The following is a 16,215-nucleotide window of genomic DNA, read 5'->3' on the forward strand; positions in this document are numbered from 1 at the left end:
TTATTTGGCTGGGTCGAGTCTTAGTTGTGGTACATGGGATCTTCAGTTGCAGCATGTGGGATCTTAGTTCCCTGACCAGGGGTGAAACCCGTGTCCCCTGCATTGGGAGTACACAGTCTCAACCACTGGACCACCAGGAAAGTCCCCTTCATGCAAGCCATTCTACCTTGACTTAAAAAAAAAGACAACAACAAATGCAGAGTGCTCCTTGGTCACAGTCCCATTGATTACTTCTTTTTTAACTCTTTTCCTTTCTTTCCTTCATCAAGCAAAAGAATGATTATCAGATAAATGTATTCAAACCATGGGAATTGTAACAGCAGAAAGCTTAATCTGATTCCAATCAACTAATATCCATTTCATGTACGGCATTACCTGCTCCCTCCCCTTTGTGAAACTGTGATGTAGGAAATTCAAGCCAGACCAAGAGGAAATATACTTTGAATAGTTATCTATGTCCGGCACTCCTCAATGCCTATTGGTAAATGAAAGCCTCCATCGCCTATGCTTAAAATTCTCTGACAATAAACCAAAACAAATAAATTAGAATTTAGGGTAAGGTTAAATTTAAATTACACTTCTTTATACAGAGGGCTGGAAAAACATAAAAACATTAATCAGTAATGAATCCATCACTGTTGCCTGTCTTCATAAAAGGTGTAAATGCAAACAATAAGATGAAATTGCACTAGACGCAAATACATCAAGGGGAGGGCCCAACATCTACATTCATATTTGAAGCACAGCATATTCTTATCGGAAGTTGCAATAACTTAGCGGAGGAATACAATAACCGCTCAGTCCACGTAACTAATGGGTTAGCCCACGAGAGGACATATGTATACCTATGGCTGATTCATGTTGATGTTTGACAGAAACCAACAAAATTCTGTAAAGCAATTACCCTTCAATTAAAAAAATGATTAAAAAAAAAAAACAGTAAGGGATATACATGATTTTAAAACACACATAGACCATAATTATAAAACAACTGTTCTATGACTCTAGACATAGGGGACACGGTAGGGAACGAAACTCCCTGGCTGTAGGGAAACTCTGCTCCAGCATGTGCAAAGCTACACAAATGGCACACCCTGAGGAATTCTGGGAAACCCGCCTGGGTCGGTAAATCACTCTCTAAATCACAGCTTGGCTAAGAATGACCACAGTGCTGGGTCCTGGGGAAATCTTACAAAGCCCCAAGTGTTAAAGCCAAACAAAGGAAAATCTGTTCTGTTCCCTAAATGAACATAGCATCTCTCTGCTGACCAGGGGAACCTATTAAAATGTGTTGTTCAGAGTGATTTCTCACACATAAAATGTAACAGCTTTTCTGAACCTGAACAAATATTGCCAACAGCTGTAGAAAAAAAAAGTTATCATTGGGAACTTTATAAAATGAGTTACTGGAAGGAAGGAAATGGGTCAGGAACCTAAACGATGATACGTGACCATTAGGAACAGCCCAGAACTCTGCTCTCCTGGTTGTTCCTGTTGGAAGACAGAGCAGATTCTATGGGCAAGTAGGCCACTCAGCTCATATACGACTGGTGGGCTTCTTTCCCAGCTGGAAAGAAAACGGACTCCAAGAATCGATAAGCACCAAAGAACGAGGATTTAGAAGAAAACCTGAAAAGGAATACACTAAAAGGCTAGTGGGGACTGTCTCTACAAGGTGGGATTATGGATGAAAACAGTTCTTTATACTTCACTTTTCTACAACGGAAGTATTTGTGAAAAATGATCAATGCTTCATGATCTAAGAATTTCCACAGCAAAACAAAATGCTACCCCCATTTCTTAAAAGCTATATGACTAAAACACCAAAAATAACCAAAGGAGAAATTATCTAATGCATCAAAAGACACAAGTAAAAAGCAAATGCTCTGCTTTTTAAACTATCTTTTCTTCAAGTGGTCAGATATAGGGAAGTTTTGAATGCATTTTTCCTGTTTCCTAGTTCTATAATGACCCCCTGTGTGACTGATAAAAGTCTTGTTTAAATGATTATTTTCTACAAAGGCCAATTAACCCTAACCTACTAAGATGCTATAAATTCTACATTATTACTAAAAAAATAGACCCCAATAAAAGACCACATATCAGTTCATTCTCTAATAACAAGTTTTGGAAATGCCCCTAGGATTGAATTATTTTCTTCTTTGAAAGGATTCTTATAAATTCAGAGAGACAGAAAGTACAAACTTTTTGGAAGTGAGCTATTTCAATGGGACACAGGTCCCTGGTTCTCCACCGCTGCTACTCTGTGAGCAAATCAGCACTACATCTGACGAGTCAATAAGAGGACACGGCCACAGGGAGAAAAGGAAGAGTGAGGTGGTTTGGTTTTCAAACACTGCCTATAACTAACACTACAGGACTCAAGTATTTCCTGATGACAGGAACAGGACTAAACCCAGGGCCAGCTACCTCTTTTACAACAGGGTTTTAAAGCTTGTCTTAAGATGAGCTTTTCCTTCCTCTGCCGCAAACACCATTTCCCAATAATCAAACAGTAGGTTATAGAGCCAGAGAACAATTTGTTACATCTATGAATTCCTCTACCTGAAGGCCAAGTTTCATCAGCGCCCCTTCCTTTCCCCCCTGCCCTAAACAACTTGAAATATATCATTGTGTTCTTACATTGAAGTCAGTGCTCTGGGCCACAAACACGGGCTGAATGATTTCTATACGGGCAACAACAACAGCAAGAGCTTGAGTATCCTCAAAAGAGTCATTTATACTCTACAGAGAAGATGAATGAGTGAGGGTCATCCTATGTGCGAGGCTCTGGGAGCTTTGGGGTGCTCAGGAGGATGCAGATGTAGGACCACAACCAAAAGAAGACAAGAATGAGAGGAGAACTTGAAATATGTGAGTCACAACTTCAGGAAGTACCTACAACCCTCAAAGCACTTATTCCCCTCAGTTGGTGTTGTTCAGTCACTCAGTCGTGTTTGACTCTTTGCAACCCCTTGGACTTCAGCATGCCAGGCTTTTCTCCCAGAGTATGCCAAAATTCATGTTCATTGAGTCAGTGATGCCATCTGACTATCACATCCTCTGTTGCCCCCTTCTCTTCCTATGCTCAATCTTTCCCAGCATCAAGGTCTTTTCCAGTGAGTCAGCTCTCCACAGCAAGTGGCCAAAGTATTGGAGCTTCAGCATCAGTCCTTCCAATGAATATTCAGGGTTGATTTCCTTTTAGGATTGACTGGTTTGATTATTTTGCTGTCCAAAGGACTCTAAAGGTCTTCTCTAGCACCACGATTCGAACACATCAATTCTTCAGCACTCAGCCTTCTTTATGGTCCAACTCTCATATTCATATGTGATCACTGGGAAAGCCACGGCTTTGATTAGATGGACCTTTGTCAGAAAAGTGATGTCTCTGCTTTTTAATATACTGTCTAGGTTTGTCATAGCTTCTTTCCCAAGAAGCAAGCGTTTTTTAATTTCATAGCTGTAGGCACCATCCATAGTGATTTTGGAGGCTGAGAAAATAAAATCTGCCACTCCCATCAGTGGCCAGCTTCATTTCTTTTCGAGGAAGTTCTCCTGGTGGCTGGCTGGAGAGACTTTTTCAGCCTTCATTTGGGAGGCTTCTGCTGCCAACACCTGCCTCAGTTGTCACTGGCTGACCCCTAAAGATGGAGAGTGCGATTCCCCAATATCAATGGACCCCAAGAGAACGATTCTATCTGCGAGGCTCATAATGGATAGGAAAGCCTTCAACCACATGGCATTTCTTTTAATCAGTTATACTGCTTGGGGCTCATTTTACAAAGCCATCTGGCTTTGCAGACATCAATGCAAGGATCATGAAAAACCCCACTCTTTACTATGGTCCCACAAACCAGAGACATTTACTTCAAAGTGTGTTATGCTCCCAGGGTTCTGGTGCAGAAATTTCTTGCTCCGATTCTTCATTGTTCAGACATCCAAGGAGCCTAGCCATCTAGGACATAAAAGGATTCTTCTGAAAGCACCATGTAAAAGAAAGTGTTTGTTCAGTCCCAGTGTCCCTACAAATGTGATCTCATGCTACACCGTGGGGTGTCTAAGAAGATGAAAATGAAGGGGCCTCAACAGAGCTGTTGGGAATCTGGTCAGATAAATGGGAGGTTGGGGGTCATGAGCCGTCCTAAATTGGAGAACGCCGAGGTGCCCTCCTTCCTGTGAATATTCTACTCATTCTCACAAAATGTTCCATGCCTCAGTGTGGCATTAAGGAGAAATGCTTTGACTCTTTTTTTCTCACTGCTGAATAAAACTGCAATTATATTTAAAATATTTTTACTTTGTATTGCTTTGACAGGTTCGCTTTTGAAGTTTTCTATTCATACATTTCAATAATCCTATCCCTTGCTAAGAGACAGTGAGCTGGCTTTCAACAAATTCAATACTAGGAGAAGGGACCAATTGTATTTTTTTTTCTTTTTTTGCAAAGAGCTCTTTCATTCATCAGAATCTGAATGTTAGAAGATATTACAAAACTCAAGAAAATGGACAGATCGACATTTAGGTGTATGAAAATACTATAGGGATTAATAATTGGTCCCCACATTCAACATACCATTTTAAAAAGCCATCCTCTGACATTAACTAACCTGGAAATTAAATGCAGCTGGAGGCTCATATGACTAGCTCACAGTAGGTTTCTTAAAAGAGTGGTTATTCCTCTTTAAGGCACCCAGTATAAGGATCGGCTTCATGCAAACAAACGGAGCAGTCTCAACACATTTCTGAATGGGCAGGAGAGCTGGCAGCAGAATGGACAAGTGCTTAGGTCACAATCATAGTTGATTCATAATTTCTGCAAGGAGCCCAGGGACAGGGTTGGACCATCACTCCAAAGGAACCTTATCCTCCCTGGTGATAATACACTTGAACTGCCGATGCACGCTCAGTTGCTTTAGGCATGCCCAACTCTTTGCGACTCTACGGACTGTCCATGGGATTCTCTAGGCAAGAATACTGGAGAGGGTTGCCAGGGCATCTTGCCAACCCAGGGATGGAACCAGCACCTCTAACGTCTGCTGCACAGGCAGGCGAGTTCTTTGCCGCTCGTGTCACCAGGTCTCCATGTGAAGCAGTATGAAACCTCATCCTTGCCTGGGATCTGCTGCATCAGTATTTCGTTCTCTCTCCTACGTCTGTGAGGCTTAACATTTCTAACAGTGGATTAAGGCAAAATATAGATGGGAAGCTGGTGATATTTTACAGATGACCATTATATCTACTACTGCGGGCAGCAATCCCTTAGAAGAAATGCAGTAGCTGTCATAGGCAACAAAAGAGTCCGAAATGCAGTCCTTGGATGCAATCTCAAAAATGACAGAATGATCTGTTTCCAAGGCAAACCATTCAATATCACAGTAATTCAAGTCTATGCCCCAACCAGTAATGCTAAAGAAGCTGAAGTTGAATGGTTTTATGAAGACCTACAAGACTTCTAGAACTAACACCCAAAAGAGATGTCCTCTTCATCATAGGGGACTGGAATACAAAAGTAGGAAGTCAAGAGCTACCTAGAGTAACAAGCACATTTGGCCTTGGAGAACAAAATGAAGCAGGCCAAAGGCTAATAGAGTTTTCCCAAGAGAACACACTGGTCATAGCAAACACCTTCTTCCAACAACACAAAAGAAGACTCTACACATGGACATCACCAGATGGCCAATACTGAAAGCAGGTTGATTATATTATTTACAGCCAAAGATGGAGAAGCTCTATACAGCCAGCAAAAACATGACCGGGAGCAGACTGTAGCTCAGATCATGAACTCCTTATTGCCAAATTCAGACTTACATTGAAGAAGGTACCATTCAGGTATGACCTAAATTAAGTCCCTTATGATTATACAGTGGAACTAACAAATAGATTCAAGGGATTAGATCCGATAGAGTGTCTGAAGAACTATGGATGGAGGTTTGCGACATTGCACAGGAGGCAGCGATTAAGACCATCCCCAAGAAAAAGAAATGCAAAAAGGCAAAATGGCTGTCTGAGGAGGACTTACAAATAGCTAAGAAAAGAAGAGAAGCTAAAGGCAAAGGAGAAAAGGAAAGATATACCCATTTGAATACAAAGTTCCAAAGAATAGCAAGGAAAGAAAAGAAACCCTTCCTTCTTCAGTGATCAATGCAAAGAAATAGAAGAAAACAATAGAATGGGAAAGACTAGAGATTGCTTCAAGAAAATTAGAGGTACCAAGGGAACATTTCATGCAAAGATGGGCTTGATAAACGACAGAAATGGTATGGACCTAACAGAAGCAGAAGATATTAAGAAGAGGTGGCAAGAATACACAGAAGAACTGTACAAAAAAGAGCTTCACGACCCAGATACTCACAATGGTGTTATCACGCACCTAGAGCCAGACATCCTGGAATGTGAAGTCAAGTGGGTCTTAGAAAGCATCACTATGAACAAAGGTAATGGAGGTGATGGAATTCCAGTTGAGCTATTTCAAATCCTGAAAGATGATGCTGTGAAAGTGCTACACTCAATATGCCAGCAAATTTGGAAAACTCAGCAGTGGCCACAGGACTGGAAAAGGTCAGTTTTCATTCCAATCCCAAAGAAAGGCAATGCCAAAGAATGCTCTAACTACTGCACAATTGCACTCATCTCACATGCTAGCAAAGTAATGCTCAAAATTCTCCAAGCTAGGCTTCAACAGTATGTGAACTGTGAACTAACAGATGTTCAAGATGGATTTAGAAAAGGCAGAAGAACTAGAGATCAAATTGCCAGCATCCACTGGATCATCGAAAAGCAAAGAGAGTTTCAGAAAAACACCTACTTTATTGACTATGTCAAAGACTTTGTATGGATCACAAGAAACTGTGGAAAATTCTTAAAGAGATGGGAATACCAGACCACCTGATCTGCCTCCAGAGAAATCTGTATGCAGGTCAAGAAGTAACAACAGGACATGGAACAACGGACTGGTTCCAAATTAGGAAAGGAGTACATCAAGGCTGTATATTGTCACCTTGCTTATTTAACTTATATGCAGAGTTAACATCATGCAAAATGCCAGGCTGGATGAAGCACAAGCTGGAATCAAGATTCCCAGGAGAAATATCAATAACCTCAGATATGCAGATGATACCACCCTTATGGCAGAAAGTGAAGAAGAACTAAAGAGCCTCTTGATGAAAGTGAAAGAGGAGAGTGGGAAAAGTTGGCTTAAAACTCAACATTCAGAAAACTAAGATCATGGCATTCAGCCCCATCACTTCATGGCAAATAGATGGGGAAACAATGGAAACAGTGACAGACTTTATTTTGGGGGGCTCCAAAATCACTGCAGATGGTGACTGCAGCCATGAAACTAAAAGACGCTTGCTCCCTGGAAGAAAAGCTATGACCAACACAAACAACATATTAAAAAACAGACATCACTTTGCCAGAAAAGGTCTGTCTAGTCAAAGCTATGGTTTTTCCAGTAGTCATGTATGGATGTGAGAGTTGGACTATAAAGAAAGCTGAGCACCAAAGAATTGGTGCTTTTGAACTGTGGTGTTGGAGAAAACTCTTGGAAGTCCCTTGGACTACAAGGAGATCCAACCTGTCAATCCTAAAGGAAATCAGTCCTGAATATTCACTGGAAGGACTGATTGCTGAAGCTGAAATTCCAATACTTTGGCCACCTAATGCAAAGAACTGACTCATTGGAATAGACCCTAGTTCTGGGAAAGATTGGAGGCAGGAGGAGAAGGGGACGACAGAGGATGAGATGGTTGGATGGCATCACTGACGCAATGGATGTGAGTTTGAGTAAGCTCTGGGAGTTGGTGATGGATAGGGAAGCCTGGCCTGCTCAAGTCCATGGAATCTCAAAGAATCAGACATGACTGAGCGACTGAACCTAACTGAAGACAGTACCAAACACATGAAGGTAGTATTTAATGAAGGTAATTTAAACAAGAACAAGAGAATAGTATTGAACTAGAACAGTGTTACTGCTCTAATTTACTGTGTTCATTTGTAGGCAACCCTTTCAAGTCTTAAACTGATAACTAATGTGAGCAAAATATTTACCTTGATCCAGTTTTAACTTTTAGTTGTAAGATTGTTTTTCATCTTTCAAAAATACAATGCCACATAAGTTGTTGTTGTTGTTGTTTTTACTTCAGTTTGATCTAGATTAAGAACACCTATGAATTAAGGAGGGTTCTGGCCCTCAGGAACATTGCTTTGCACATAATATCTGAATTATTTTTGGAGGTACATCATTGTTTTTTTGTCCAACACCATAATATCACCTGCTTTGTATCTTCATGTAAGGCACAGATGCTGACTATAATCTGAATTGATTAATTTAAATCAATATATGTGACTATTTGTACCCAAGGTTGCAGTTTGGGGGGCGTTTCTTTCCTTACTTTTTAGGTTCTGTGAGCACTATTTTAATTATTCTAGTGCTTATATCTTTCTAGTCTATCACTTCACGTCCTCTAAATCAGTGTTTTGGGGTTTTTTTGGGGGGGCTATGATGGCAAACTTGCAGCAGCTAGAGTTCTCCTAGCTTCAAACACAAACAACTGTTTCTTGCCCATGGACTCTACTACAGCCATTCCAACACCTAGTCACAAATGATTACGTATATTGGTTCTACAAAGAAAGATAGGTTCTCCATCCTAATTTAAGAATTCTATCTTTCAGAGTCTAAGCTTCGGTAGTCCTGGAGCAAATTAAAGTCTTAAATACTTGGTATATTATAAAAGAAATATTCCTTTATTATTAATCTTATGATATGCTTATTCATTGCTTATTTACTGTGATTTTAAGATCCTGTGATAGCCTACATACACTTAAAAATAAGTTTATAATTAACAATAAAGAATTTACACACATGCATAATTATATTTAAAATTTATTCTTTTCTAAAAACTTGAAGTATAGTTTACTTGCCAATTTTGCTTATCTTCCCAAAGAACCAGCTTTTTTTTTTTTTAACTAATCTTTACTATTGTTTCTTTCATTTCTTTTTCATTTATTTCTGCTTGGATCTTTATGATTTGTTTCCTTCTACTTATTTGGGGTTTTTTGTTGTTGTTGTTGTTCTTTTTCCATTTGTTTTAGGTGTAAAGTTAGGTTGTCTATTCAATGTTTTTCTTGTTTCTTGAGGTAGGATTGTATTGCTATAAACTTCCCCCTTAGAACTGCTTTTGCTGTATTCCATCGGTTTTGAGTTGTGTTTTCATTGTCATTTATTTCTAGAAATTTTTTGATTTCTGCAGTAACCTGTTGTTTACTTAGAAACCTGTTGTTTAATCTCCATGTATTTGTGATCCTTACAGTTTTTTTTTTTCTTGTAATTGATATCTAGTCTCATAGCCTTGTGGTCGGAGAAGATTCTTGATACTACTTCAGTTTTCTTAAATTTTCTGAGGTTTGATTTGTGATCCAAGATGTGGTCTATCCTGGAGAATGTTCCATGTGTACTTGAGAAGAAGGCATATTCTGAATTTGGATGGAATGTACTGAAGATATCAATGAGATCCCATCTCATCGAATGTATCATTTAAGACTTGTGTTTCCTTATTATTTTCTGCTTTGATGATCTGTCCATTGGTGTGAGTGGGTTAAAGTCTTCTACTATTATTTGTTACTGTCAGTTTCTCCTTTTATGTCTGTTAGTGTTTGTCTTATGTACTGAGGTGCTCCTATGTTGGGTGCATAGATATTTACAACTGTTATGTCTTCCTCTTGGATTGATCCCTTGATCATTAGGTAGTGTCCTTCCTTATCTCTTGTAATATTCTTTATTTTAAGGTCTATTTTGTCTGATATGAGGATTGCTACTCCAGCTTCCTTTTGCTTCCCATCTGCATGGAATATATTTTTCCATCCTCTCAGTTTCAGTCCATATGTGTCTTTAGGTCTGAAGTGGGTTTCTTTTAGACAGTGTATATACATGGGTCTTGCTTTTGTATCCATTCAGCCAGTCTGTGTCTTTTGGTTGCAGCATTTAATCCATTTACATCTAAAGTAATTATTGATATATATGTTCCTATTGCCATTTTCTTAATTGTTTGGGGTTGATTTTGTAGATCTTTTCTCTTCTCTTGTATTTCTTGACCATATAAGTTCCTTTAGCATTTGTTGTAAAGCTGGTTTGGTAGTACTGAATTCTCTTAATTTTTGCTTTTCTGACGAGCTTTTTATTTCTCGATCAATTTGGAATGAGATCCTTGCTGAGTACAGTAATCTTGGTTGTAGAATTTTCCCTTTCAGTATTTTAAATATATCCTGCCATTCCCTTCTGGTCTGCAGAGTTTCTGCTGAAAGATCATCTGTTAAGCATATGAGGTTTCCCCTGTATGTTACTTGTTGTTTCTCCTTTGCAGCTTTTAACATTCTTTCTTTGCACTTAGTCTTTGTTAGTTTGATTAGTATGTGCCTTGGCGTGTTTCTCCTTGGGTTTATCCTGTATGGGACTGTTTGTGCCTCTTGAAGTTGTTTCCACCATTTTACCTTCCAACTTACTGATTCATTCTTTTGCTTCAGATATTCTGCTATTGATTCCTTCTAGAGTATTTTTAATTTCAATAATTGTGTTGTTTGTCTCTGTATGTTTATTCGTTAATTCTTCTAGGCTTTTGTTAGTTGATTCTTGCATTTTCTCCATTTTGTTTTCAGGGGTTTTGATCATCTTTACTATCATTATTCTGAATTATTTTTCAGGTAGTTTGCCTATTTCCTCTTCATTTATTTGGACTTCTGTGTTTCTAGTTTGTTCCTTCATTTGTGTAGTATTTCCCTGCCTTTTCATTATTTCATTAACTTATTCTGTTTGAGGTCTTCTTTTCCCAGGCTTCAGGGGTGAATTCTTTCTTCCTTTTGGTTTCTGCCCTCTTAAGGTTGGTCCAGTGGTTTGTGTGAGCTTCATATAGGGTGAGCTTTGTGCTGAGTTTTTGTATGTTTGTTTGCTTTCCTCTGATGGGCAAGGCTGAGTGAGGTGTTACTCCTGTCTGCTGATGACTGGGTTTGTGTTTTTGTTTTGTCTGTTGTTCAGATGAGGCACCTTGCACAGGGTGCTACCGGTGGTTGGGCGATGCCATGTCTTGTATTCGAATGTGAGCTCTCACTATTTGATACTCCCTACGTTTAGTTCTCTGGTAGTCTAGGGTCTTGGAGTCAGTGCTCCCACTCCAAAGGCTCAAGGCTTGATCTCTGGTCTCTCAGTCACCTTCCTGGATGAACACACCATGTCACTGCTGGACTGTTAACTTGTAAGACATGATATGGAACACACAAGCCACATCGACACCCTGGAAGTCATTCTCTACATCAGAGAGACAGCGGATGTCTCCTGGTATAAATCAGATGCCTTCTGGAATGGTCTGAGCAGGGTGGCTGATGTCAAACAGAATCACAAGGACTCCCTTCTGGGCCAGAGTACAGCCAAGGCTCCTCCCATAATGAGAACCATTTCCTTCAGAGATTTGTGGGAATCCATATGTGGCAGTCAAAGATAACTGGACAGTGGCAGAGGATGATGATGCCGGGACTGCTCAAGGTAGGGCGACCCAGGCCCCTCCACTGAAGTAAAGTTTATTTATGATACTCTGTTAGTTTCAGGTGTACAGTACAGTGATTCAGTATCACACATATACATGTATGTGTGTATTAGATATATGTAAATTATTTTTCAGATTCTTTTCCATTATAAGTTACTATAAGATATCAAATATAGTTCCCTGTGCTATGCAGTAAATCTTTGTTAATTTATATATTGTAGTGTATATCTGTAGTGTATATCATACTCCTAGTTTATTCCTCCCCTTTTTCCCTTTGGTAATCATAATTTTGTTTTCTATGTCTGTGAGTCTGTTTTTTAAATAAGCTCATTAGTATTATTATTTAGATTCCACATAAAAGTGATATTATATTTGATAACACAAATATCTTTTTATATTTCTGGTTATCATCTTTGTCAGTTTTGATGATGATTAAAACTTAAGTGCTATAAAGAAGGCTGAAAGTGAAAGGGAAAGTCACTCAGTCCTGTCCAACTCTTTGTGACTAGGCCAAAATATTGGAGTGGATAGCCTTTCCCTTCTCCAGGTGATCTTCCTAACCCAGGGATCGAAAGCAGGTCTCCTGCATTACAGGCTGATTCTTTACCAGCTGAGCCACAAGGGAAGCCCAAGGATATTGGAGTGGGTAGCCTATCCCTTCTCCAGCAGATCTTCCTGACACAGGAATTGAACCAGGGTCTCCTGCATTGCAGGTAGTAAAGAGGGCTGAACACTGAAGAATTGATGCTTTTAAATCGTGGTGCTGGAGAAGACTCTTGAGAGTCCCTTGTATGGAAAGGAGATCAAAACATTCAATCTTAAAGGAAATCAACCGTGACTATTCATTGGAAGGACTGGTGCAAAGGACTGGCCACCTGATGCGAAGAACTGACTCATTGGAAAAGATTCTTAGGCTGGGAAAGATTGAAGGCAGGATGAGAAGGGGATGACAGAGGATGAGATGGTTGAGTGGAATCACTGACGCAATGGACATGAGTCTGAGCAAACTCTGGGAGACAGTGAAGGACAGGGAAGTGTGGCTTGCTGTGGTCCATGGGGTCGCAGAGAGTCAGACATGACTGAGCAATTAACAGCAACAACAACAAAATGTAAGTACAGGAAACACAACTTGAGCTGGTTAAAATACAGCTTATTAGGAAATATGAGAAACGTGATATGCCTTTAATACAGTACAGTTTATATCATTTGTCAACCTTTGACAAAACATGATTGCTCTTGGTTCTCAGTAGGCTCAGCTTGTTCAATGGCTTATAATTACCATTTGCTCTGTCACCTAAATTTCCACTGTTAGCCAGCAGAAGTTATTTCAGTTGGGTTAATCTCTTTATAGCTTCACACACTACTGAAAGCATTCCTGCTCTTTGGTTTAAAAAAAAAACAACACTGTTCTAAAACCAACAAAGTGTTCCCTTATCCCAACTGTAATAGCCAGATATGTTTCAGAGTCTTGGAATAGTGGAAAGTAGTTTTTGTGATAAAACTGGGGTCCATGGGGTGCCTACTAGCTGATTTCATATAAGTAGTGGGTGGAAGCCAGGCAGTGATTATTAATTACCTAATTCAGAACAGAGCAGGAAAATTATATTTGATTTTGACCTAATAAAATTATAAATTCATTTAGAAAGTTCAAAGTGAACTCTTAACTTTACTAAGTCCTTTATTGGTTTTCATGTAAACAATTTAAATTAGTTTCCTTCTCTAAATTATCATCTTTAATATTTATACACATGTAAAAAATTGCCATACCAATCTATTTATTTGAATTATATCTTCAGTGAAAGTACTAAAAATATCATTTTTAAAAACACAATTATAATTTGTCAAGTATTTATATCACTCAATATTAATCACAATGTGTTACCTTACCATTTCCTTTTTTGGCTATAGAAGAAACTAATGGTTTTTTCCTAATTAACCAAGTAAAAATGGGCAGGGACCAACATGAGGACTTCCCTTCACTTTCATAAGCAAAATATAGATCTCACGTGTATCTGCATATGTGTTCAATTTGTAAGAAAATGTAACCATTATTTTAAATCACTGGCATCTTTAGAATTTCAGATGCTTTCAGAGAAATGCAGAAGTATTTGTTACCTTAATACTATAATTAAAGTTTCCAAAAAACTATCAAGAATTTCAGTGAACAAAATTAATATCACATTAGTAAAAACTTAATGTAAGAATTGTCAAAAACATAAAATATTAAAAACAACTTTACCTCAAACTTCAAATGTGATCACTTCTTAAGTCAACATTGTTTAAATTTTAGAAAAATCCATAGCAAAAGATTGAAAACCCATAATTTATCATAAACTTCAACTATAGGTCTTTGTCATATTATCATATTGACACACCCCTGAACCAATCCAGGTATGGATATAACTTCTAGCTCATTATATAAATAGAAATACAAATTATTTACAAGGTCACTTTAGCTTTATTATAATCTAATTTTTAGACAGGTTAAAATATATCATGCCTGCGTCCCCATTTTTGCATCTTAGGATAACTGTACAATTATCACAGGAACAAAGTCACACTTAAAGAAATAAAATTAACAGAAAATCCCATAAGTTATTAGTAACTATTTTCCAATCAGTAACATCAAGTAAAGAGAATCCCAAACTGCAAAGTCATTTTGCAGTTTTATTTATCATATATTATTATATTACATTTTAAAACTTAAAGGTAGGGAATTTTATCTCAAATATTTTAAATATAAAATTCCCCACCTTTAAGTTTTAAAATGTAATATAGCTAGACCAACATGAAACAAAAAATAAATGGCTAAAAACAACCATGAAAAGTATGAAAACAGACCAGTGAGGAAGAACTTACCAGACATCATAACTCACTAGAAAGGCCACTGTATTCACAGAAAAACGGTGCTGGCACAGAGACAGACAGACAGGGGGGCAGAATGAAGAGGCCAGAGACTGGCACAGGGGCACGTGGCGTCTTTATATGTGACAAGGGTAACATTTCCATCCCATGGAAAAGAAAGTTTCTTACAGTAACTATATTGGGGAGAAAAAAGATAGAGAGCATACTACTTCCTACCATGTACAAATTGTAAAACTGGAGTAAGATTTGAATGTTTTTAAAAATAGGGAAGAATATTTATAAGACTATTTGTTTGGCCATGGGATGGACAATGACATCCTGAGTAAAACGGATAACTCAGGAGCAATAAAGACGTTGATAGATCGTTGGATTAAATAATAACTAATAATTTTCTTTTAGTAAAAGACATCATACATATAGACAAGAATCATAAAGCTATATTTGCACATATATAACATTGGTATAACACTGGATTAACATTTCTAAAACAATACATAGCTCCCAGAAATTGTGACAGAAAAACACTAGAAAAATGGGTAGTGGAAATGAATAGGAAATGAAGAAAAGGGAAATTCAAATGGATAATAAACATGAAAATATATTCTGCATCACTGACAGTCAGTGAAGAAATGTAAATTAATGATCAGAGGTTTAAGACTGCTAAGAAGGAAAAGAAACAGTGGCATCCAATGCTGGTGAAAATGTAGAAAATGGGCATTCTTATGTGCAAATGTGATTTGCTATTTCTTTGGGGAAAGAATCTAGAAATATCTATTAAAATTAAAAATACACATACCGTTTGACCAAGCAATTCCACTTCTGGGAATCTATCCTATAGGGAAAAAAAAAAGGACCAGTACGTAAGGACACAGGTACAATGATATTTATTGCAGCATTGTCTGTTGTGGGGCACAGGAAGAGGGGAGAGTGGAAATAACATTAACGTCCATTAGTGAGGAAATGGTTAAATGAAATGTTGGAATATCCATAGATAGAATATTATGTATTATTCAAAAGAATGGGATAAAGCTGTAGAGTGTGACTTGCTAAGGTGAGAGAAGCAAATTGAAACGCTATAATTCCATTATGACAGTAGCAACAGACACAATGAAACAATGGACATGCAGGCACTCCCATGTCCATGCAATAAGGAACGGAAGAACACAGACCAGACTAACAAGGGCCGCCCAGGGTTAGGAGTGGAAACAAGGAGAGGAATGGGGATTATTTCCTTCCTCCTAGTGTATCTGTGCTGTTTCACTAGTTACTATGAGCCATATGTTTGCTCTAGAACTTTCCAAAATATATTTAAGAAAAAATATTAACTTTTTAGTGGTAGTAGAGCAGAAGTATCTCTAGACATTCACCTGCAGTAAAATAGCAGCAATTCAACAAATATTCCCTTCTCTGCTTATGCCAGTCACTGCAGTGTTCATTTCTGATTGCTTGCCCAATATCCTTCCCATCTCTCTCCCATAAGGCTATCAACCATGTGATTTGGATGGAGTTGACTCCACTCTATTTGAAGGGACTCCTGAGTCGTCTTAGCCAGTTTGGCGCACCAAAAATACAATTTGGAGCCACTAATACGATTTTAAATTTTCTAGTAATCACATTAAAAACAAATTTAAAAGAAACAAGTGAAAGCAATTTTAATAATAGTTTTGTATTCTAACCCAATATACCCCCAAATATTACCCTTTCACCATGCAATTAGTACACAAATTATTAAATATTTCACATTTTCCCCATCTTAATTTGGACTAGTTACATTTCAAGAGCTCAACAGCCACATGCGGCCAGTGGTTGCCAT

At 38.2% G+C, this 16,215-nt stretch overlaps 1 protein-coding gene across 9 annotated transcripts in view; it reads right to left on the reverse strand.

The window, feature by feature from the left end:
* MAST4 (microtubule associated serine/threonine kinase family member 4) overlaps window positions 1-16,215 on the reverse strand; it is a 618,855-nt gene that overhangs the window by 263,303 nt on the left and 339,337 nt on the right. For 5 of the 9 annotated variants that reach the window (XM_042233727.2, XM_060400347.1, XM_060400345.1 and 2 more), the window contains one exon: window positions 15,199-15,234. The exons of the other annotated variants lie outside the window; for them this stretch is intronic. In XM_042233727.2, coding sequence (XP_042089661.1) covers window positions 15,199-15,234 — 36 coding nt within the window. The remainder of the gene's footprint in view (window positions 1-15,198; window positions 15,235-16,215) is intronic. 9 annotated transcript variants of the gene reach the window in all.

This window comes from Ovis aries, chromosome 16 (assembly GCF_016772045.2).
Source record: "Ovis aries strain OAR_USU_Benz2616 breed Rambouillet chromosome 16, ARS-UI_Ramb_v3.0, whole genome shotgun sequence".
Lineage (NCBI taxonomy): Eukaryota > Metazoa > Chordata > Mammalia > Artiodactyla > Bovidae > Ovis > Ovis aries.